General features: G+C 42.2%; 1 protein-coding gene across 3 annotated transcripts in view; it reads right to left on the reverse strand.

Annotated features, from left to right (window-relative positions):
• The window catches only part of spock2 (SPARC (osteonectin), cwcv and kazal like domains proteoglycan 2), a 28,626-nt gene that overhangs the window by 1,062 nt on the left and 2,755 nt on the right, over positions 1 to 24,809 (reverse strand). Inside the window, exons 2-10 of one of the 3 annotated variants that reach the window (XM_034607889.1) lie at positions 14,248 to 14,256; positions 13,646 to 13,691; positions 6,682 to 6,796; positions 6,234 to 6,339; positions 4,130 to 4,238; positions 3,435 to 3,569; positions 2,101 to 2,319; positions 1,572 to 1,634; positions 475 to 606 (exon numbers count right to left, since the gene is read on the reverse strand). In XM_034607889.1, coding sequence (XP_034463780.1) covers positions 475 to 606; positions 1,572 to 1,634; positions 2,101 to 2,319; positions 3,435 to 3,569; positions 4,130 to 4,238; positions 6,234 to 6,339; positions 6,682 to 6,796; positions 13,646 to 13,691; positions 14,248 to 14,256 — 934 coding nt within the window. Of the gene's footprint in view, positions 1 to 474; positions 607 to 1,571; positions 1,635 to 2,100; positions 2,320 to 3,434; positions 3,570 to 4,129; positions 4,239 to 6,233; positions 6,340 to 6,681; positions 6,797 to 13,645; positions 13,692 to 14,247; positions 14,257 to 17,970; positions 17,980 to 24,809 lie in introns of all 3 variants that reach the window. The other 2 variants (XM_034607890.1, XM_034607891.1) reach the window with 2 other exon arrangements.

Consider the following 24,809-nt stretch of genomic DNA (forward strand, 5'->3'; position numbering starts at 1 on the left):
ATCCACTGTGGTCAGCATGTCTTCCTGAGAACTCTGATGCAGCCCCTCTCTCTACCAATTAAAAATGCTAAAATCAATTTAAAAACACTGACTGCAGGAGCAAAAAGGGGGCATATGTTTGACTTTGTCTGGATTTTAATAGCTAATTCTAAACCATGCCAGGGGACCCATTTCTATCAGGCGAAGGTTCAGTCCAAGCCGTCCTCATTTATCTTGAAAGACTTTTCTCACAGCGACAAGCAGCGCTGTAGAATGCAAATGACTCCGGACACATGAATGTGGCACTGGTCTCTGCACTGAGTTATGTGGCAGTGGGCCTCAGTCCTTCAACATAAAGGCAGCCTTGTGCAAAATGCATGTGCAGAAGCGGGATGATCCACAGCAGAGCGTGTTTTTTTTTTTTTTTTTGCTACATCCAGCTTTCAGGTTCAATTATAATACTGTATACTGACAGCTGAGAGCTATTGGATTTACCGCAGTCTGGCTTCCCACGAATCCTAGATCCGGCGACTTCTCCTCCGTTCTGGCCAACACACCAGCACTCTCCCCTGTCACACTGCTGCTTCCTGTAGTAGCCGTCTTCGTCGCAGCTAGGGATGAATCGGCCTGGCATTTGCACGTGCACACACACACACACACACACACACACACACACACACACACACACACACACACACACACATTAATAAATATGAGTCAGGTATGGTAAAGCGGCCCTGACCTTACATACTATAATCGTTCCAAACCCCAGTGAAGGCAAAAGCAGATAAACACATCCTGCATCATGCCTCATCACACATTGGCAGCCTGCCCGACTGAGACTGTAATGCATGCGGCAGACAATTCCATATTCTATGAATACAAATATGTTCACGCAGCAAGACAGGGGTGAAGAAGTATTAAGTCAGCACAGTGCAGCATATTGGGGTGATGTGGAGGGGCTGTGGGGGTGGCTGGCTAATCATCACGGAATCAGGGAGGACGCCAGATGGAAAAGTTTTCGATTTCTGATCAGTTGCATGAATATGAATCAAAGAATGTGTCTGCACATAAGAGTGTAGAAGGCCAGGGAAACTGCACTGAGGCCAATCTTAACCTTCACACTCTTGAGAGATGTGTGGATTTGTCACAATGTTAAATTCTTCCGAGTTTATTCTCACAATAGTGCAACACAAATGAGGCCCGGGCAAAACAGAACTGTCCGTCCAGGCTTTCAAGGGAACATCTGAGCGTCGCGCTGGCAGACATGCTCCCCAATCTCTGTGTCCTTGGAGAGTCCTGACTCAGAGCCCAGTCAGCCAGCCAAAATCTGCAGCTCGGACAGGCGTACAAACACACAACTCCAAATATACACGCACACACACAAGCACATTCTCACACGCTTACACATACATGTAAGACACACTGATGGCTGCTTTCCTTTGCCGTCTGTCAGCCTCAAATTCTAATCCACAAGACTGATCAGGGCCTAATCCCCGCCTCCTGCTTGTCATCTGCTCCACGGAACCCATCAACCAAGAAAGGCCGACACAGATGAGTTGAAACGCTTTCATGAGAAGTCAGCTACCTACCAAACTTTCTCTTGCCGCCGTCGAGCACTTGGATCCTCTCCAGTTCAGACAGGCAGGGCGGCTCTGAAAAGAACAGAAACATTGTGTTTTGCACGTGAAAATAACGGAGGATCTGACGAAAACAATCAAAACTATAAATTCCCCTGTGAGTAATGTGATGACCTCTTGCGCTTTCAATATCAATTCTCATGTATTTCCCTTTGCAGACAGAAAAACTGTACCAGCTGGGGACCCAGACCTAGTTTCTGCTCGGCTGGTTGGCTTACAGGCGCAATCTACTAGAGCTGTGGGAGAACCAGGCTGTCAACAAGCAGCAGGAATGCTTTTAGAGCCCGGCGGTGACCATTTCACCCCGTAGGGGAGCAGGGGGGTGAGCGGGTGACAGACTAGTGCAGGACAGAGGTAGATACACCTGAGGGGCAGTTGAGCTCCTTTAAGTTTAAACGCATTTGCCACGGGGAATATGTCAGCACACAGGCACATGATGTTGTGTGTACTGTATGTGCACGTCCTCCCCCAGGATACTCACTCTCCCTCCAGAAGCAGAGGCACCACTCGGCGGTGGAGACCTTGCCGTCCCTGTAGGAGTCGCAGGAGTTGAAGAAGGGGCGGATGCAGACCTCGTACTTGTCCAGGTTGATGGCCGCCAGCTCGGCCTGGTCCAGGTACAAGTCGTTGTTGGTGTCCAGCTTGGAAAACATCCAGCCTATGGAGTCCTTGCAGCTGGCGCCCAGGCTCCTGTCCAGCACTGCAAACACACAGACAAAAACAAACACTCATTTTGTCATCAGGGGACAGCTGCACAAATGGAAAATGAAACCGTGCTCAGAAATATTTCCTGCTTCCAATCCGAAATTTGTTTTCTAAAAGACATCCTGCAAACTTAAATGTGTTTTTTAAGCTTAAACTAAATGATATGACTGTTTTTTAATGAAACACAGTAATTCTGGGGTTAATATCACATTTATAACTAAATAAACAACATTTATGGGTTGAACAGGGCTCATTAAGCTACTTTCTGTTTCAAACCATTTTGAACCGTGCAGGGTCAATGCTTATGAGTCAACCGTTTGGGACTTCTCTGCATCATGACATTTATATATATTTTAGAAAATGAACATGCTCTAATTACAGGTTGGTGGTCCTCTGCTACCAGCAACCACTTGTGAGTGAGAATCTGGAGAGCAGCGCTCATCTCTGCTGGAACTAAACCCCTACACTGCCTAGACGTCCCTGATCCTCTCCTGCCCCTCCACGTCCTCAGACATGTCTGCCTCAGCCCCGGCTGTCTCACACAGACTCTCTTGTGAGGGCTTCTCGCCTCTGGAGTTTCTGCCAAAACTTGTGGGTGAAACTACACTTTAATCATATCACAGGTTTCAACTTAAAAACTATTTATTTCATGAAAACAGCATTAGAAGTGAAATTTAGCATCCGAATGTAAGAATGTTCCACTTCAGAATTTACAGTTTATTTTAGACTTGGTGCTCGTCCGGCACTAACTTGTGTCTGACTACATCCTGAGGCTTAGTTCCTGTTGCCCTGAAGCACAGCGATGTACAGTATGTGATGCAATGTTAGCTTCTCCTCTAATTACATTTAAACATGTGATATCCAGCAGTGGGTTGCAGGATCCTTATAGTGAGAGCAAAAGAAAAGCACGAAAGTGGAAGCTGCACTGTAGCGGAACTGTAATGTTGAATGAGCGAGCAATTTATTCTTGCTTTTACAGTTGTAGTGTGGCAGCAACAACTATTGTTTTCACCGAGGCATGAGACCTAAGACTTGTTCGGACTATTTTTATTGTGTATCTGCAGACGCTGTTACTTCCTCTTAATGGGGTCAGGATTCTTTAGCTCTTACCTGATGTGGTGCTGACTGCGGTGGCTCTGGCCCCGGGCTTGCTGCTGTTGTTCTGCTTGGCGTTGCTCTGCAGTAGCTGGAACCAGTCCCTGAGACGCTCCCCGAGATCAGCCAGATCCTGACCAGTGCAGCTCTCTGTGGAGGCCGCAGAGACAGGAAGGATATGATACTTCTTGCATCCATTTAAGTGGTTGTGATGATTGTCATTGTTCATGACAGACAGAGATAAAGTAGAATGGCACTCAGTAGAGCGCATGCATTACTCTGCCAAGGCCCAACAGTCCTTTCAAATTCAAACAAGCTGCACTAAATTCCACAAACTTATAGAAATCAGTCAATATGATTGTTTTCATCAAGATCCTTGAAGTATTTCCTGGGAAATCAGTGAAAATGTCAAAAAAAAGCCCTGTACCTAAAATGTATCGGGTTCTTCCCTGACCCATACCACATCCTTCCACCAAGTTTTGTGGTAACCTGTGCTGTAGATTTGTGTAATCTTGCTCACAAACAAACTAAACTAATTAACCAACAAAACAGACAGGGGTGAAAACATAACTTCCTTAGCGTAGGTAATATAGATATATAGATATAATATAAATCGGGAAGCATCTCACAGCAACGATTACCAGAGAATTATTCTCAAATATATTCAACAGGGTTATTTCTTGTAATGGTTGTTATGTGTCTGATCTTACCATGTTTACTTTCGTTGGGCGTGGGGGCAGCGGTTGGACAAGGACACAGACCCAAACACTTCAGGGCGAGCTCCTTCCCTGTAAGACATGCCTGCTGCTCCAGCTTACACTGCAATACAAACCCACACACACACATATGCATTACCACACACACACACACCCGCGACATCAACAAGGGGACACAAAAGGTGAAGTAAAATGAGTTATTGCCGCAACACACATCAAATATTCATGAGGTGGCCGACTGTACGCCCTAATTCAAATCTGAGAATTGCTCCTGAATGCACTTTCTGACTTCTGCACGCAAGGTCAAGAATAGCGATCCAAAAGACAAAGCATAAATCAATAAACGCCTGGGATTGTGTCACCGTCACCTCACACCCCCGATCGGTCCTGCTGAGGCTGTGGATTACGACTCTTTGTCTTGGCTTTTCTCCCCCGAGAGTCTCTTCACGCTGCTCAGCTCGGAATGTGCGAGGTCTATACCGTTAATGACCCCATATAATGCACAGTAGGTGTAGATTATACTAGCTTCTATATAATAGAAAGTTAACGCTGTGAAGAAATGTGCATATAGTTATACATGTGTATTTAAATTCTGATTCTGACAGATATACGTTTGTATAATCTACTTCAATAATAGGTGTTAAGATTATTTAAGTAATTTTTTCTATCAACACCTACATTTTAAAGCAGACAGTGCATATGAATCCAAATTCACACATTCATAATTAACTGGAAAAAAGAGGGAAGCACAGATCCACAACCAATGATTCTCAGCTTCCGTGCACACCCAGCGATTATCTCAACCTTTATTTTATTCATTACACAAATAAAACTACCTTTCTTTTTAAAGGTACATTTTAATCTTGAACCTGCACTAATTGTTTTTTCATTTGCAGTTCCTGGTACAACTTGGTAAATGTAGGTCAAATCTTCTCTCTCCTTCCTCAGCTCTGTTTTGCTCTCCATCAACTCCTGAGGGAAATCTCTGTTTGTTTTGCTCCTAAATGTTCCACCAGCTGGTTGCTGGGGCTTTGTTCGTGAGCAGTGCAGAGCTGGGCAGGTAGAGGACAGTGGGTTAATCAGAGAGTCTTTAGTTGAAAGCAGCTGCCCTGCTCCGAGTGGAAACACTGATGAGAGCAACGAGAGCGAAGCAAAACAAAAACAAAAGATCTGAAAGACACATAGTAATTTGATCTATTATTAAAATAAAAATATTTGATCAGAGCAACGTTGATATCAAGACAACAGCGGGGTTAAATAAATCAAAAATATCTGGGAGATAGACTGATGATATTATTTTCTTTTGTTTTTACAATTCTGTTTGTTATGAATGTGCTATTTCGAGGGTGGGAGGCTTCACCCAATGCCTCTCAGTTTAATTAATGAAAGATTTTATGTGTGACATTAACTAGTGCTTTTTACCGCAGTAGCCTATATGATTTAATGAAACATAAGAGCTATAAGACTTGGTGGAACAACTTACATCAATATTACAATATTTATAATATAGGATAGGATATTTCTGTTGATCAACCATAGACTGTATATAAAGATAGATGACAGGTTTCCATTCCAGAGTCTGCGCAGTTCCGATCCTGGTGTGGAGCTGCGGCATCATGGTCCCGATGCACGACCAATCAGTCAATCATGAACCAAACTCAAATGGACATTTGAACTTATGTGATAATACCTTAATTGACAGAAACCATCTTTGAGATAAGGCACAGATAGCGAAAGCTAATGCTATCTATGAAAACAGTCCAATAAATCCTTTCTTCTGGAAAAAAGTAATATTCTGTTTTTTTGTGTGGATTTAACTTTATGGTCATTCTGGCAGCTGCAGGTTGTTGTGCTGTTGAATCGTATTGCATTTTTCTTGCAGATTTCTCTTCTATTCCATTTACCATTCACTGTGATATAAATGGTTAAGGAATAATAACTCTCTTAGAATGATTAAACATAATAGCAGGTACAAACTATTGCTTCCTAAATGATCATATAGTTTGTAAAATAGATTATTGAGACATGAAACCACTGAAAGGAGATAAGCTGATTATTTGGAATGGATTTCCAGTCCTGCGTCTTTGTCTTAGTTTACCTTTGAGGCGTAGTTGTGTCCGTCTGATCCGCACACAGGCCCAGCGGAGGAGATGGGACAGGGCTGACAGTTTCCATCAGGAGACCTGAGGGCGGGCTGCTTCAGTCTGCAGCGGGACAGAGGACACAAACACTGAGTCCAGCTGTGCTAATTCAGAGCAGAGACGCGTCAGCAGCATCGAGCTGAACATGAAGCAAACAGCCCTCGTCCACATTGTCTGAACGTATTAGCTTATCATTAAACAACAGGCAGTCGTATTGCTCTGGTGCACGATCCAACTTTATTATTAGCACAGTGGCTGACAGGGAGAAACATCCCAGACCAGCTCGAGCCACAGACTGTGCGCTTGTTGTGTCGACCTCATGTTACTGCTACCGCATGAAGATTTTTTTTAATGTGTGTGTTATGGGATTTCATCTGTACCTGCCCAGGGGCTGCACACACTCACCTGTGCTCGAGTTTCTTGCGGTTGACGCACACAGCTCTTTGGTAGCCTTGGGCAATGCACACCTTGTGCCGGCTGCACTTAACCTTTTGACACGGGTCCTTGGTGGTGTCTACATCTGGGGGCGGGAAAAAACAGAAAAAGATGTTTGTTGTTGAGTACTTTGCTTTTACCATTTTCTCTATCATTCTCTGCACGTCATGCTTCTGTTCACTCGAATCCTGAATCTCTCCCCTCCATTTGCTCAGAATAACCTGAGAGTCAGTGTATTGTTAGACTGGTGCTTTATAGAAAGTAGAAAACCCTTTTTAAAAACACAACAGTCAAGAGACCTATCAGGATGGAGGGTATTAGTACTTGTTTTGAGTTTTTGTTAAAAGTCTCATTGAAAAAGATGATTTGTGCCGGAACAAAGAAAAGAAACAGCATTTGTCGCACCTCGCTGGTACGTTTACTTATTTAAATATGATTACCCTTAAGGTGACCTGCAAAGACAAACATATCGTGCGATGTTGGCCTGCGTGGCTACCTCACTCCGCGTCATCCATCACACTCGCTGCAGCTGGCAGCTAATGCCGGACCGTGTGTCAGCAACCCAAACACACTCATATGTCACACCTGTCTGTTCCTAGCAGGCCTCCTGGAGCCCGACCTGGATGTCACACTCTATTCTCTTCAACTCCCACAGCTTTTATTCACTTACACCATCCATCGGCACGGCGCACCTGAATATGGCTTATTCACAGATTACTGTTGCAAAGTCCCGTCTCTGTGGCAGATGTGCTCGCGCATCACGCGTTCATTCATCCCCCTGCTCTACTGTATCCTGTTTTTATGGCACTGTTATAATTTAGCAAGGAGGCTTAGGATCGCCTCTCTTGTCCTCTCCAGTGGCTGAATACATTAATGCTGCCGACATCACAGGATTATTGAGCCGAACCGACAGATATCTGATTTGAGAAGCAAATCCAAAACAACACACACACCCCCTGTCAGGGCTGAGCTGGTTGTATAACTGACTGACTGACTGCTCTGCTGCTGCGGAGAAAGAGTGAGGCTCGCAGGCATTAATGCCCACATGCAGACTCCTCATCCATTTTGACTGTCAACATCGGAGCCTTATTCTCTGGTCGCCCAGTATCCTGGTTGGCACTGATAGTGTGGAGCATCTCCGTGAACAATATCACACACACATCTCACAGCTTTTCTCTATTTCTGTCTGTCCCTGCCTTACTAGCGCCTTCTCCCGCTCTCCCTCTTTTGTCACTGCATTTTCTTGTCTTTGCAGATTTGCTGTTTCACCCCCAGTCCAATTCACACCATCCGCTGAATCAGGGGGCGCAGCAGCCAATACATTCCTTTGGACACTGGATGAGGAAATCAAGGTAGTAATAGGCAGCACAGTAAGTGGCAAGGCAAGAATATGTAGCCTTAATTTCAATCCACACAATGAAGATTTAACAAGTAATTATAACAAAGTGTGGCACTGGACGACACGGCCAAAAATTATACAAAGATAGAAATGTTCATGTCAGTTGATATCGCGATAAATTTCACAACATCTGATTTCAGTTCAAAGACATTTTACAAATCAGAGGTACCTCCTCATTGTGTTTGCACAATGCACGGGCAATATATCAATATATACACTATATTAAACCATTGTTATATTGCTACTGATTACTGATACTATTGCAATAGTTATTGATGTTGTATTATTGTCCAGCAGAAGCAGAATACACAGAGTAGATAATCCTGCCTTTCTAATAGCAAAACGTATAAATAAATCTCGTTGGTAGCAAGCGGCTACAATGCTGGCGCGGCGTTGTGTTGTGAACACAGAAACATAAGGTGGCTGCCTGAGCCTCATGTTAATTTAACAGGCTTCCACAGATTAAAGCGGTGCCTGCGATGATGACGTTTCCATAGCAACAGGCGCTCTTGCAGTTCAATCTGGTGTTTCAGAGAACTCTCTCTCTCCCACTCCAGTTTCTGAAACCCCCATCATGCAATCATGTCCATCATTCTACCTTTCTTCCTTCTTTCGACATTCCTTTGTCTTCCCATTGTATCAGACATCTTCACTGTCTGTTCTCATTCTTTGTTCGCCCGCATGTTCATTATTTCCTTCAACGCATCCACTCTCTGTGTTCAACCCCTGATTCACCCACCTACTTCCATTTTTACTTTTTTGAAACTCTCTCCTTTGGTGTTAAACTAAAGCCTGCAGCAGCGAACCTCTCCTAATTAGGCTCCTGTGCCTCGGTTTGATCCAGTCCAGATTTGCATGAGGTTTATCTCTGCAGATTGGGGCCACATCCTCATCATTAACCCTCTTATCTTATTTTTACACACTCAGACTCTAATATCGTCAGTGCCATCTTGTCTTCTAGGAAGCAGTAAGGACAAGAAATTCTCCGTTTGTCTGCAATTGTTAGTCCAGGCTTGAATCCCCACAGTCACACACAAAATGACCACCAAGAAAAGAGCAAAGGTCTTGAACTTGAACTTGCATTAATTAATACTGCATACTGAACCTGTAAACAAGGTTCGTAAAAGTAGCAAGACAAACAGTAAAGCTGTGCACTATAAAACCTAAACGGTGCTTAAGCTGCATGCTGTAAAACCAAAATAAAGCTAAAGCTACATGCTGTTAAACAAAAATAGAGATAAAGCAACATGCCGTAAAACCAAAACAGGGCTAAATCTGCATGTCATAAAACCAAAAACAGTGCTAAAGCTGCATGTTGTAAAACCAAAAAAGAGCTAAAGCGGCATGCTGTAAAACCAAAACAGAGCTAAAGCTCCTAAAAAAGTTCTGACAAACCTTTAAAGCTGCTACTTTCAAACTATACACAGCCCTTTGATCTATTTGGTTTTCTAAATATAGTAAGGCTAGCTGTTCCTTCCGGTCTCTATGCTAAGCTAAACTAATCAGACAGTAGCTTAAGCTTCATGTTTAGCATACAGACTAGCCAAACGAAAAAGAAAAAAAATCAGGGTCTAATGATTAGTTTTTAATATGTGTTAATCCAACACACTGAGACGTTTGCAGTCTTGAATGTGGGGTTTTGAGTTTGATAGAAGCAGCCCCAGGTGGCTAGAGAAGAGAGCGCGGAAAGGGGTGACACTGGGAAAGTTTTTGGAGTGTGAAGGTGAGAAGGGCAGCAGTGGTCCCTGGAGGATCGTATCAGTTGTTTTTGGAGGTTGAGAGTTGTAGTCGTCCCGACACAAGATGTGTGCAACTTGTACAAGAGCGCTGGACGGACTCCTCTGGGGGAGAGTCTGCTTTGTTGGATTACTGTGGATTAACAACGTGTTAGTGGAGAGGGTCTTACAGAGGGCAGGATTTTTCCAAGGCAAAATAAAAGATCTGCTCCATCTTCCATCTATTGCTGCAGATTTCAACAAGGTGTTTAATGGCAATTTACTGTGGGTGCATGTGTGGTCAGCCCAAGCCCCAATATCTATCAAAGGCCTCAAGAGGTATTAAACTCTAGACCTTGTTGAGTGTGGACTCAGCATGTTTTCCTATCTCCTTAGCGTCTGCCATTGATCTGAAACCATTGATTTGCCAGAAAGCGTTGAATCACCATTCACCTGGCCTCTCTGGCTGAGATAAGCTTCTAGGAAGCCAAGATAGTCTTAAATGTGTATGTATAAAAAGAGTCCTGTGAATGCAGTGCACAAACACGTGAGAGTTGCTGTGTTTGTGCATATGCGAGTGTGCATTTACTTGTTTGTTCTTACGAATCCAAATTACAACTGTTCTCCTGCAGTGTTCGGTGTCTTAAGGGCAAGGTGATTCAATCAGTTGCTGGATTGATGAATTGACTGTAGAAATCCACAGCAAATTACCCTGACCTCTCTCTCACTGAGCGCAGTGCCAGCTGAAGTGGAGTCAGCCACTGCAGTGTCTGAATGCAAATTTCTACCTCGCTCTATTATTGGCGTTGACGGTCTGCATGTCAGGAGTGTTGACAGTTCAAACGCTCTGTCTTACTCCGCATGGCGGCGCAGCGGCTGGAGCTGCCCGGCTGAGAGATGAGGCCTGCGGGCTCACCCAAAGTCGGGTGTAAAGACATCACAATGATTTAGGGACGTCTCACAGGGACAAATCTCCTCTTTTTCCCTCCTTCGTTTTATTAAACCATTTAAAAGAGATGGCAGATCAATGGGAGGGAGGTAGCACACTAGTGTCAAGAGGAGAAAAAGGGAAATAGATAAATGAAGGGCCCTGTGGTTTGTGAAATAAAAGTAGTGAAGTGCTTTTCATCTGCTAACCTGAGGCAAGTATTTAAAACTTTGGTACAGTTTCATAAAAGCTTAGCACACACGGCTGAACTCTACATTATAGAGATGCCAGTTGTGACAGTGGTCAATGTCAGTTCGGTCGACTCAGAGGAAAAATGGTGTATTATTTCTGCTCTATTGCTGAACTAGCAAATCTGAGAAAGCCAGTCTTATGATCCAATCAGAGTGCCAATGCTTTTTCATACTAACATTGGCATGATCGAGGTTGTGTCAATGTCTTATAAATCATAATTTGGGTATTGTTAAGGTAAGTTTTTAGGGTTATCCAACTAAAACTTGGTTAAGGTTCGGAAAGGCGAGTGGTGGAAGTTCATGAGGAGGCGAAGGCATCTAGCACCTCAATCTCTACACCTTTATTTTCACCTCATTCACCTCAAAGGGTTACTACTTAGGACATGGACAGAGACAGTGGAATTGAATGTAACTCATGAGATGTAGAACTGTCCAATAAGGAATTAACCTGGGAGGTTATTTAATGAAACGTCAATGTCAACTAAATAGATTCTCCCAGCTTTAGACGACACTCTGCACCACCATCATCAAACTGATCAATGAGGGAATGTCTTTGAGAAGAATCAAGCTCCATCTTCCCATCGGTCGAGAAACTACAGCTTGCACTTAAGCTGCTCTAGAGGCTTATGGTGCCTGATCTCAATGTAAATACAGTCAATACTTGGTGAATGCTCTTTGTCTTTAAATCATTGCAGGAATTTCTCAGTTGATATTTGTAATATCTGTAAATCTATATCCAATGTCCTGGCTTAATCTGTTATTGAAATCCTAGAAATAAATAGAGATATTTTAACACATACAAAGATTACACAGCTTTCTGTATGTTTGCTACAAATGCAACGATAATGAAAAATCAAATGTGCAGTAGCCTTGTTGTTGCCGCTGTATGTGAGAACGCAAATGTCCAAGTGAGTTGCTCTACCAACATTATCCTATAGTTGTGGACGTGTCTGACCATCTCCTGCCCAGAGTTCATCCCTAAAAACAACTACAGTTTTTAGATCTAAAGCAAAACGATTCCTCTTTAAAGATGAATAGAAAACAAAGACAGTTAATAACTGTCTTCATTTTCAGCCCATCATACTCTTACACTAATTAACTTGCCTTCTCCCTCCAGTCCACAATTTCCTCATCACCAAACTGCCGTAGAGTCGACAGGAATAACGTTGATGTAATTTGCTTCACATTAAATCAATGTCTCATCCTCATCTTGTGCTTTTACTTCTATCACCCTGGCCTTTCATTGGAAACCATAAGTGGTCCTTTGTTAAGCTCTTGGAAATTGCGCTAATGGACTCTGCCATTCAGCTTAGTTCATTTAAGCTGCAAATCAAGTGTCATGACTTCATCTTGTGGCGGCTCAATTAAGACCGGAGTCAAGGAGCGGACCTCAGTGGTTCAGCCTCTCCACACGGCTCCTGCTTGAGAGCAGCAGACGAGGAGGAAAAGGAGGAAGCAGAAGGAAGTGGCGATAGGTTGTTGAGCCAATGTTTAGCATCTCCTGGGGGAGACACATCGGACCCACTCAGGCGGACAAATACAGAGCGCTAACATCTTGCAACCTTTTTGCAGATGAACCCCAACAGAAGCACACAGAGAGTGCAGGACCAGAGTACAAACATGGTTCAGTGCTGTCTAATATAATGAACTAACCCTAACCCTGACCATCTGGGAGGCATCGCAGTTCGAACACAGGCCACAGAATCTGTCTCCATCCCTCAGGACAGGCGACTGACTCACTTTCACTAAATCATGTGACCTTCACTTCCTCAGCATGAATGCCATGCAGTTTAATAAGCTTTTTTAATATATTTAGCTTTTATGAATTATGTTCGTGCCTGGAATCTGAGCAGGTGAGGATACATTTCAATATTTTGAATCTGAAATCACCCTTCATACGGAAATGTCATGAACACTAAAAGCAAATAAATCTTCCGTTTCATAATTCGTGATATGGCATAAAATCTCATGTTCATGCCTTGTTTTATGCTTGCTGAACCTTCAGGGAGTATTGCATTAGGGGTTGTTGTTTTTTTACTTTCAGGACAAATAAAAGAATAATTGAGGAGGACAACCTTATTCTAAAGCTGCTTTCAGATATGCACTGAAGTCCAGATGTTTCTTGACATTTTCTGAAAGGCCTGTATGTTAGAACGCAAACATCTGAGTCAGTTGCTCTAGACATTTTCTACAACTTTTTTTTTTTTTTTTTATCAGACCACTGGTAAAATGTCCAGAAAATGTCTAGTGGGCCCATGTCAGAATACAGTGGGAAAATGTCTGGAAAATTCATGGACTCAATTTTGCAGGTATTTTCCAGAGTTCATGTCGGAAAACAGTTTTATGCTAATAGTACCTCAAGGGAACTTTCTCAGTAGGACGAGGAAAACACGTTTTTTTTTCTTATAAATACTACTATAGGCCAATATGGTATGTAATGTACAGAGAACTTACTATCAAGCAGAAAGAATATAATTTGAACCAACCAAAATCTATTATTTACTCAACAGAATGCCGTGCATGATAGTAATTTTTTTTTAAAAGGCACAAACATAATCCCATAAAGGTGTGACTGTAAAGTAACATTAAATTACATTAATGGACTAATATAGCTAGAAAGACATGAGATTTTGAGACTTACTGTCATTTGAGCCCTGATTTTCATCCCAAGTACGGACGTCATCATCCTGCAGAAACACAAAGAAAACAGTCTTTTATTAGCGCGTGCAGGATAATTCACACTGCAGGCCTGAGCACACAGTGTCGCTGATAGCAAAAAACATTAACACTGTCAACTGCACAGAGGAGGAGTGATGTCGTTTACATTATCCTTGCACACTGACTATAATGTGTACATTAGTCTTGCAGCATGATGATTAGTTGAGTGAGTCACACACAGCGGAGACAGGCAAGTATCTACTGTGGCTGATCCGTGTGGAAATGAGCCCAACATATCTGCACTCGCTGTCTATATGTGTGAGACATATGGCTTCGGGGTGAGCTGCCTTTTAAGTCTTTTCTTTTTTCCTTTACTTGATTATAACATGAATCGCTCTAATTAAAATAGGCAACTTGAAGGAGATGATGTAGGAAAAAAAAAGAAAAAGAGAGGCGGGGAGGAGGATGGATGGAGAATGAGAGATAATGACACAAAAAGACCAGGGAATGTGTCATGAATGAAGACGACATCATCATACAAAGGCAGCGGGAGAATTGTGGGAGAATAAAACGGAGAGAACTGACCTCTACCTCCTGGTGGAATGACAGCAAGAAAGAGAGAGAAGAGCCAATATTAGTGAGGAAGAGACATGTATATTTAGATACAGGGTATTAAGCTGCAATCAATGACACTGGAAAGCCACAAGAAAGGCGACTTTTTATGTTCATATTGAAGCAAATAACCTTAAATGAACACAAATCACATTTTATTTAAATATGGCAAACACATTTTTTGAGGATTACTTTTATGTTACCTCGCAATACTTTTTGCGTGATTTCTCAATACAATTCTTTTTTACCTCACAATACATTTAGCTTCATCTCATAATACTTTTGCACAACCTCACAATACTCGCCCTCTTCTAGTCCTTCTGAGCCATATGTAGCTCGTCTAGCCCACCGCAGCCCCACAGTATGGATCAACTTATTGGATTTTGCTTTGAACGGGCATAAAGTACTGATTTAATACTGCTGCTCAATAAGGCATGGTTATATCTTTGATGAAAATAAACTAAAATGAACGCAGTATGGTGATCTGCAGGATGCTCTTGGATTCATTATGGGAATGAGAAACTCTTGCAAGGGAACGTAAAAGCAATTCAGCATGAACCTTCAACGGCTCCGTTGATGGATGTATGGAAATAAAGAAAATAAAAATCAGACAGAAAAAAAGATGAAGCCTTGACAGAAATCTATATATTCGTATCGTATTCCCATCATTAAGAAGCTGATTAAGAAATTATGAAGAAGCTTTAATATTAAATCAAAATCATCACACACTCATAGTAGGGACTTTTCTAAAGGAATTTAATGCTGACACTGAAAATTCAAGATGGAGTGAGTGCATTCAGTTAAACACAAATCCGCCTGTGCTACTTTCAATAAATAAGGGATCCCATAGGAGACAGTCCAGATCCAAAGCCTTTTGAGCATATTTGCTGTGTCTGAACATGAGTCATTTCAAGAAATTTACAATCGGCCAACCCCCCCGCTCCTCCTTAGCGATGACTTACTCATCACCGTAAACATTTACTGTACGGGAAGCGTGTGCCAAACAGCTCCCTGGAAGGCGATGAATCCTGACACAACACATGAAATAAGCAGCCCTTGTGAAAGCCGGGACCTTCTTCCTTGACCCTTACAGTTTTAGTTCACAGAGGTAAATATTTTCATCGCTTGCAAGCACTCCAAACACCACAACGCTGAAATCTACCAAACCGCACCGCTGTTCGCTTCTCATCCTCTCTGCTCGCCGCGGCGTTAAGCTCACTTCCCCTTCTCAATCAAATAAAGATCACTTCCAGTAAACTGCCGTGCCTCTGGATTTTTTAACTCAACACTCCAGCTGAGCTTCATGAATGATTGTCAGTCATGCAGTTTAACCTTGTTGGGCCTAATGGAGTCAAGCATTAGCAGGGTATAAGACCTCAAAGAGTTTATGACCTGGCCATTAATCTAACACCTCCCATGTCTCCTTTATTGATGCTTCAGCTCCTGCATTATTTAGCAGCCTCTCTGTGTTTGTGTTTCTGCCAAAACCGATGAGAGTGTCCTGCTGCGCTGACAAGACGGGAAATCAATGAATTCATAAAGGAACGGTTGCAGAAAATGTATTCGGGGAAAATAAATTCTACTGAGTGTACAATGAAATTGAGAATGAAACGCAGAGCGCGGCGACAAGTTGAGCACACAGCAGAGGAGTTGCATCACTCTGGAAAAAAAAAGAGAGCAAAGTTGTGATGAAAAGGCTGCTGGTTTTTACACACATGTGATTAAAGGAAACTGGATGAGAGCTGGAAACACTCGGCTGTACCCAGGAGCTCTGTGATTTACCTGATAACATCATATCAGAGCACATCTTGTTAAACAGAGCGGAGCAGCTTAACCTCCGCTTCAAACAAGGCAGACTGTTTGCCTCGCTGCCGGGCTCCACTGCACTGATTGGCAGATCACAGTATCTCTCATATCTCTGTACCTGATAAGTCTCTTCACTGAAAAACTGGACTCAACTCCAGAGGAACTGCACAGTGGCAAAGAAATCTCTAGACTAGAATTACTGCCCTGCAGTTATATTACATAGTGCAGTTTCAGTCTGCATCATTTTTTTCCCATACTCAGATAAGATCATTTTGAACTTTGAACTTTTATCACTGACATCTAATCAGTTCATCTTTGAATCCAAGATACAATGGGTCAAGATTTGAAGAAACTTGAGTTGTTCATGCTCAAGAGGCTAAAAACAGGTTATGTTAGGCCACAGGGGCCAAATTTAAAGAAATTCCTTAAAGGCGTATTTGTTATATTATGTTCACAAGCATGGGACAGAGGGACGGACAAGCCTAAACATAAAGCCACCTGGCATAAAGTATGAAAAGTATGTGAAAGACTGAGATTCTGTTATTTGGGGGGGATAAAGACGTCTAAACAGGAAAGCAGTAGAAATGAATGTAAGGGTCTATGCGTGTCTATCTGACAGGTCATGTGTGTGTGACTGACGGGTGTTCCTGGGTAAATGTCAGCTGTCAGGTGCACTTAGGGTTCAGTGTGGTTATCCTGAGGGGTTTGTTCGTGGTGACAGCGGGAGGGCGTCGAAGCCTCATCAGTAACAAAGGACACAGTAATATCACTCATGTGGAGATCCGTGCAGGCATATCTGCTGGATGAAGGTTCCTACTTGACCTTTTCCTCACAATTATTGTTAATATCTGCCTTTTGTGAATTCATCCACCCATGCAGAACAGCACAGGGCTGCGATGTACGAGCTGCATCTTGCATCAAAAAGCACCACGGGTCATAACATTTACAGCAGAAGCCAATTTCAGCCCACACAGACCCCCAGTCTCAGATTTTCATGTAGAACTGTGTTTTTCTGGCCAAAACCTTTACATGAGTGAAGCTTCAGAGCTGCTGCAAAGTAAACACAAGCATCAAGGGAGATCCCAGTCTGTAAATGTAAGCCAGCTCCTAGCTTTGATTTTAAAAAGATGCCAAAAAAGGTCATTTCTGTTTGCCTGCTCCTTGATGAGAAACCAAACAGAGGTTCGGGTTTGATTAAACAAAAACAATTGAGTGTGTAAAAAAGTTTGAAACTCATTTTGAAATGCAGATCATGTAAAAATATCAAGACTTATACATATTGGTCCATGTCCCTCAGAATAACACATTTAAACATCAGTTTCATTCACTGAAAATAGCAGAGCGGTTTTCCTTTCACTGCTATGGTTTAGGTATACACAGGTTTTTTTAAACCTGCTAAACAAGGCAATGGACACCTTTCCCATTACCAGTAGAGGAGTTTGCCTTTCTGTTGTTCCCCAATTAATCAAGTTGCACATCACAAATGCGCTGGGAACCAAAACACTAGAAACCAATGCATTGGAAACCAATACATCAGACACCTAGCTGTCTTGTCAGCGTTGCATCTTGCACAATAAGAAAAAAAAAATGTGAAAACTAAAATATGCGCAAACACACGCATATTAAATGTGGGCCATAATGCAGAAAAAGGTGCAAAAACAAAGAAAATAGAGAACTACAGCCAATGAAAATCTGTGTCTACTGCAGAGTCAATTGATACGGGAGTTAATTGTATCCATTCCCATTGCAGACAAAAGCCAAATGTTTTTTTGGACAATATCCTCGTTTAGGTTAGGATGACTTTACCTTTGCCATATGGTTAAAAGAAACCAACACTGACTGTTGTTAGTAAATGGGAAACAGATACGCTTTGTTGTCCCAACCATCCACCCCAACCTCCTTCCTCTATACAGACTTTCTGGCTCTATTGCGAGTGAGGATCACTTCGGCCTCGAAAGGGCTTTGTCAGTTGAGTGTAAACGTATGCTGTCTTTTGGTCCTCGATACTGACACGTTAGGGGTTTGGGGAGAAAAGTCACCTGCTTTGCACAAATGAGTCTGAGCTGCACTCTACACCGAAGGTCCAGCTTACTGTAATCTCTCCCTCCAGACTTTCTCTGAAGGGTTGCATGCCCAACACTCCTGCTGCTGAAGTCCCCTCTTTCATTCTGCCCACACCGAGAGGTCTTAAGGAAAACGCAAGAAGCCCTTTCAAGATGAGAGCCACTGAGAGATGAAGGTGTCCGTGTGCAACGCAAACTTCGGTTGACTGCTGGTGATACAGCTCTCTCAGCACACTTCCCATCATATACTGTATTTAAATATGACCAACATGTCAGCTCCCAAAAGTAAAGCTTAGTCATCTTGATCGTCCCCTGTTGGCCTATTGCAGTATAGGCCATTAATCCTACCTTTGCCATGCTAGTGGATGGGACATGGAAATTTTGTACAACGGGAGAAAGTGAAAAAGTGTTATCCATCTTTATATAGAGTCCATGACAACTTGATATACTGGAGTTATTTGATACATTCACGGGTACCTAGTGCACACAGGGGAAGATAACCCACTTGAACATCATGGCACAAATCCTAATTTAACTTTAAAGTAGTGTAAAAAAGAATGCCTTGAGGATTCATGCACCGATGTTCTCATTTTACATTAATGATAATCTTGCTGAAGCACACTACTGAAAAAAAATGTGCTGGGTACGAATGTAGCAGAAAAAATAACCCCAAAATCTGATGAAATAGAGAAAGAAAATTACACTGCCTAGAGGATTTCTTCAGCTGCGGTGCTACATGCAGCATCAAATAATTTCCTCCCACCTAGAGACTCGTATAAAGACTGTGTTGCTGCTCGCATCCTCTCAGCTTTGGTTTACAGATCACATGAGACACGCCTGAGATGAAATAAAAACCCTTTCCACCACATTCTCATCCTGTATGTTCTCCTCTTATCTTCACAGCTTCAGGGCAGCAGAAGCAAGCCTCACGTTTCCTGTGTTCCTACATGCACAGACTGGAATCTGAGCAGATGCTTAAGGACTGCAGTGGCAGAAGAAGAGGCAGAGCATCAAACGCTGAAAGTCCGGTCTGCTTCCCTTACAGCACGGAGTCAAGTGCCGAGCTTATGTAAGAGAGAGGGACGGGTGAATAAAAGGTAAAGTAGGGGTTAGTACTTCTGGGGAGGAGATCAATGGATGAAAGGGGAAAGAGAGCAGTGGGGGAAATGTTTTCAGACAGAATTCACCAAGAGTAAGCGGGCGTGTTAAACAAAAAGAATACACATCTCAGGATGGAAAAAGAAATGCCGAACATGAAGAAAACACCAAAAATGGCAAATTGGAACCTGGGCAGACGCTTGTGTGAATGTAAACGAATACCTGTGATCTGACCGTTAGAATTTATACGATATGACCTGCACCCTGCATGTTCCACCTATGGGTGCCACCCCTCGCCTGAACGTTTTGGAGATGTTCTTGTTGTTTCCGGTTGGACTCGGACAACATCTTGCTGTGTTCTTCATATGTTTAAGGCAAAATAAGTAAAACATATTTCTACAACCCAAACTATGTCCAGTCTCTGTTTTCCTTTGTCCGAGAGAAGCACTGGATAATTTGACCTGTTAAGGCATCTAAAATGATTAAAATAAAACAAGATTATTGAACATAGATTGCCAAGAAGATGGAGAGAAAACATAGACCTGCGCTACATTAGATTCAACACTACATGGATTTAAACAGACTTTGATTTGATTTCAGAATTATGACTGACAGATTTCTTTAACCATTTATCCTCAGTTTTGATGCACTGTGCTATATCTAAACACCATTGATGTGCTTTCTGCAGGGGATATACTGACTTATTTTCCATCAAAGCATATATAGATATACTTTTTTTTATGTCATTATGTGCATTGAGATTTGAAGGACCTGCGGCTGCAAGCTTGGCTTCATTATTACACAGTGGTGGTTAGTCTAATAATCCCTCAGTTCAAACACAGGGAACAGAAGCAAATGGATTTATTTATAAGAAAGCTTAGAAATTTAAATCTTATACATTAGACTGAAACATTCTGAATGCTACACAGCTTTCTTCTCTTTCATATGGAATCACTTTATATTTTGTATGCATTTTGACAGATGAATAAACCCATATTCTGCAGTGCGCTTCTCCTCACTGGTTCATTCATGACTAATCTCCTTCACACCGAAGGCGTATTAATTTACGTCTGCACTGAATTGTGCGACGCTCACGCCGTGACTACTATGGATATAGTGCTTTATACATAATAATTCCCTGCCTTTTTCAAGAGAGGCTCTGACGCCATTTTTCTCACTCAAGTAGAGATGATTGATGTCAGAAATACTGTGACAAGAGAGGATGGGAAAAAAATCAGTCGAAGTCGAAGAAAATTCCACTCAAGTATGTAAACAGTGAATTGCTTTTTCCTCTTCACTACATACAGAAATAGAGGACCAAAAAAAATGTACTGTTTTCATTGAATCTGGCAGTAATGTTGACACAGTGTTGAGTCCTTAAACCTTCTTACTTTGACGTTATAAATCTGTACACACACACACTTACCCACCCACACACGTAGATACAGCCATAAATATAAAATCACACTTAGTCCAAAAAGTCTCGGTGCACCAATGCCAGCCCTCTCCTCACTATTTATAAATAAAATCAGCCCTGGTGCCTCTCGGGGCCACGAGAAAACAGTCTGCAACCCACTGGAGAATCTGGTACAAACAGCGAGAACCTATACACTTCAAGGAAAACACCAAACTCAATCGGAAAAAAAACGACTTGTAACAACAATGGAAAATCAATGACGTTTCCTTGGTAGTGGCCACAAGAAGGAGAAGAGTCAGCCAGTGAGTTGAGACGAGGGACTCTAGAACAATGTAATCGAATAAGAGAGTCACAACCAGATCAGCAGCAGTGGAGGGATACCTGTCTCGTCTCGTGGGAGGGGCAGACCGGCTGTTATTTCTGTTGCATAAGACCAATCATTTCACTACTTATATCTAATGCGGCGAAGATTTCTTGAAAATGGATTCACAAGAGCTCAAATTTTGTCAGACAGGAAGTTAAGCAGGACACACACAAGGAGTAAAATCTTCGGAGAACTCACAGAAAAACAACCAAACACAAACACAAACACAAGCAAAATGTCCACAAAGAAAAGTGTCCAACCATAACCAAAAACTCCCCGTCTCAGAGTCCAGAGTCATGACAGTAAAAGTATTAGCCTGACTTGCTCATGGTTGCAGCTACAGACAAACATAGCATTTAATCTATTCTATGCAGTTTTTATGTTGTAGTTTTGGACTCTCAACTCATTACTCTCAATCTCAGGTATTTTAAATATCGTATGTATCTTGCAGCCCTATTCAACACATCTAAAGCTTGACAGACATGCCATCATCGTGTCTAGTTGATCACCTATGAGCAGACAAGAAATCCTTTGACTGACCATGAGATCTTCTTAGACACCACTTTCTTTCCAAAACTCCATACACTGGGGTTTGGGGTTTTATATCTGTATTTGTACACATTTCATTCTGAGTTTGCTACACTCTCAAAGGGGCTAAAACATCTGGATTTATATTCAACCACTTCAATATTTTCTGACATTCATCCTCTTGTATCAGCGGCTGTACCCACAGGAGCTGATCTCACCCAGGCGGTGACTCACCCTGGCTTAAACCCAAAGGTAATAACACTTTGGTGCCACTTAGAATTATTGTTAGTTTTAAAAGGGGGAAAAAGGGGTTTGATTAATTGAACCGCTCTTGTATAATTTCAAAGGCCATATACAGTTTTTATAATAATTTAAGAGGTGTAAGGAGAGTTGATTATAAATATGACTCTTAAACTGTCCTGTTTTACATCTGGATTCATATAAGCAAACGTCATGATGCGTAACTGTTGAAAGAAAAAGTATTTAGGAGCTTTTACTGCTGCTAATGTCTGGGCTATTTACTGTTTTGTAACCATAGCAGGACATTGGATGTATCCCACAAAGATCTAATAACAGGCAGATTCCTGAATGTAAGGTGTTTTTGCAGCGAGCAACCTATTTGGCAAACAGACTCCCAGGTGTAGCCAACACAGAAGCAGGTCACTCTATGTAGCCAGGCGTGTGAAATGCTTGCAGGGGTTTCTGGCATCTGCAAAGAGGAGTGTTGTCAAAAGAATGCCTCAAAGAGTCCATTCGTCTTCTGCAGCTATTATTCCGGGTGAAAATACTTTATCTAGTTTTCTACACAATTGCATCTGCTGCGAAAATTGATATTTATCACTTTTCATTGCTACACTTATCAGATCGTCTCCCTGTCTCTCCCGCAGCACCTGTGCCCTTCAGCTGTGGCTGTTGTACTGCAGTGGGAAGCAGCTGTAGTTGTGCGAGCGAGGCACGATGAAAGAATGTTTCTTTCTTTTTTTTTTCTCATTCTACTCAATTACGGCCCACCTAAGCCTCTGGTAGCCGGCCAAGACACCCCACGGCACACCAGTAATGCGTTCAAATCCTGACCGACCAGACTGACGCTCTGAGAAGTGTCCGCGGTAATCGAGAACAACTCCATCCGTATCGCCAACAGAGTTCTGGGCATTTGCGGGCCGATGAGGAATGACTCACGTCAGAACAAAGCATGATGGGACAGACTTATGGGTTTCTGATTAGCTGTGATCATCGCTCATGGCATTAATGCATCAATAGCAGTCTATTCTAATATCAGAGATCACGGAGGCAGTCGAAGGTTTCTATATACGAAAGCCAGACTGCGCGCGAGACTGCCGATGACAAATTTACTGAATGGATAGTCTTTAATGGAGTATTTGGCTCAAGTTTTGCCAATGCCATTATCCACAATTATGTTTCCTATAGTGGTGAAAGGATAAAAAGGTGCAGTGACAATCGCAAAGTGTTGAAATTCTGCTGGAGTTTAGCCAGTTTAAGAGAAGGAGATAATCAGGTAAAGGTCGAACCAGGTAAACGTCTAAAATGTTCTATAAAAAACGAGCAGGATGGTGCAGGAGAAACACATCACATCATAATAACATCTGCCAGAACTTGCAGCAAGTGCCGTCATCAGTCTACATATTTAATCCGCTGGCATCGACGAGGGATGTGATGTTTTTTCTTTGTGCTGGCACCAAGTGTTTTCTGCTCATTAAAAATTAAGTGGCTGGATAACGGGTGCAGGCAGGAGTGGTACTGGGTGGTCCAGAGCTGCATGAGTGCACACACATATGTGTTTAGATTTACCAGGCACGGACAGAGCAAAGAGGAATAATGACTCAAAAACCTCAAATCTTAAACTCTGACCCCTTCCTGTGATGGATACTGACATTAAACACCCCCCTCCTGGGAGAATTTACATAAACGTGCCCCTAATCCTCTTCTCTTTTTAGGCTCATATCTGAGTTTGGCTTAAATCAACTGGAATTAAACACTAAACCGCAGCTCGATGATTTCACGGGCTGAGGAGTTTTCACAAAAAAATTGGATTTACCGTTGATTTGCTTTTATTAGTCACAGCAGATTGGATCTGCTATGCATAAAATCCCTGGCCATTTAGGGGAATTTTATACTGAAATAGAGATAGACTTTAGTGATGAGGTAATCCCCGCTGACATCTAACTGTCCCTATGATGAGTCTGTGAATTTCTCTGAGCTGAGCAAAATTTCTTTCAGTGTTCTTAAAAATTACGCTTAAAATGAAAATTAGTTTACAAGATTAATTTTTATGATCCTATAGAATAGATGCAAATATTTCTAGCTGCTTGCGTGTCTCCATATTAAACCAGCTATTAGAGCTGTGTCTATTTAGACCTCCATGTTGAAGGTTCATTAACAGTAAAGAACTTTCCAATTTTAACTAAAGCAACTCTGTGTTCAGTTTCCATGACTGCCTTTGCCTCGTCAGGCACGATTATTTATTTATATTCCCTGCATCTACTGCATTAGTGGAATGAAATGTTGAGTGCACCTGTCAGATTAAAGGATTGAAGGTATCCCATTCTGTTATTTGTTGACTGTAACTGTTAAATCTAATCGTCTCCCTGTGAAATAGATTGAAGTGTGGGAGCCATTTTTGTTGGGAGTGAGGGAGGCTCTTATCCTGAATCTGCGTTTTACATTTCGTAAGAGAATAAACATGAAATATTTACAGTGTGTGTTCCTATATGCATTGTGTGTGTGTGTGTGTGTGTTTGAGGGCTTGTGTGTGTGTGACTGTGTGTGTTTGAGATTGAGAGAGCTTGTCTTTCATGTTTCGCAGCTTTGATTATTGCTTTCCAGTGTTGAATTAATATTCAACATTCAGCTCTCTGAGGACTGTGCACGTCAACATCAATTTGTGTAATCTGAATACCTATAAGTGTGTCATTGGCAGCTCTTTATACATCAACCGACAAATTCCCAGAGACTGAACCACTTTTTTTTTTTTTTGCTCAAAGACCAACATGAAGCAGCAGCAATTAAATGTTCATTATAATCAATATTCAGCAGCCCTCATTAAGAATCATCAAGAAAGTACTAGCTGCTGCACAAATGATATTTCAGTGGAAGACGTCTAGGGTCTTAATGATATTAAAAATCTTAATAAAGGAAGTTTCCACTCATTCCTCCGCCCCCCCCCCGAAGTGGGACTGGTGAGGTGGATAGAGTCGTCTAACTCCCAACGGTACAGGCTCCATTTCAACACCATAACAAA

Source organism: Hippoglossus hippoglossus, chromosome 15 (genome assembly GCF_009819705.1).
Source record: "Hippoglossus hippoglossus isolate fHipHip1 chromosome 15, fHipHip1.pri, whole genome shotgun sequence".
NCBI classification, from domain to species: domain Eukaryota; kingdom Metazoa; phylum Chordata; class Actinopteri; order Pleuronectiformes; family Pleuronectidae; genus Hippoglossus; species Hippoglossus hippoglossus.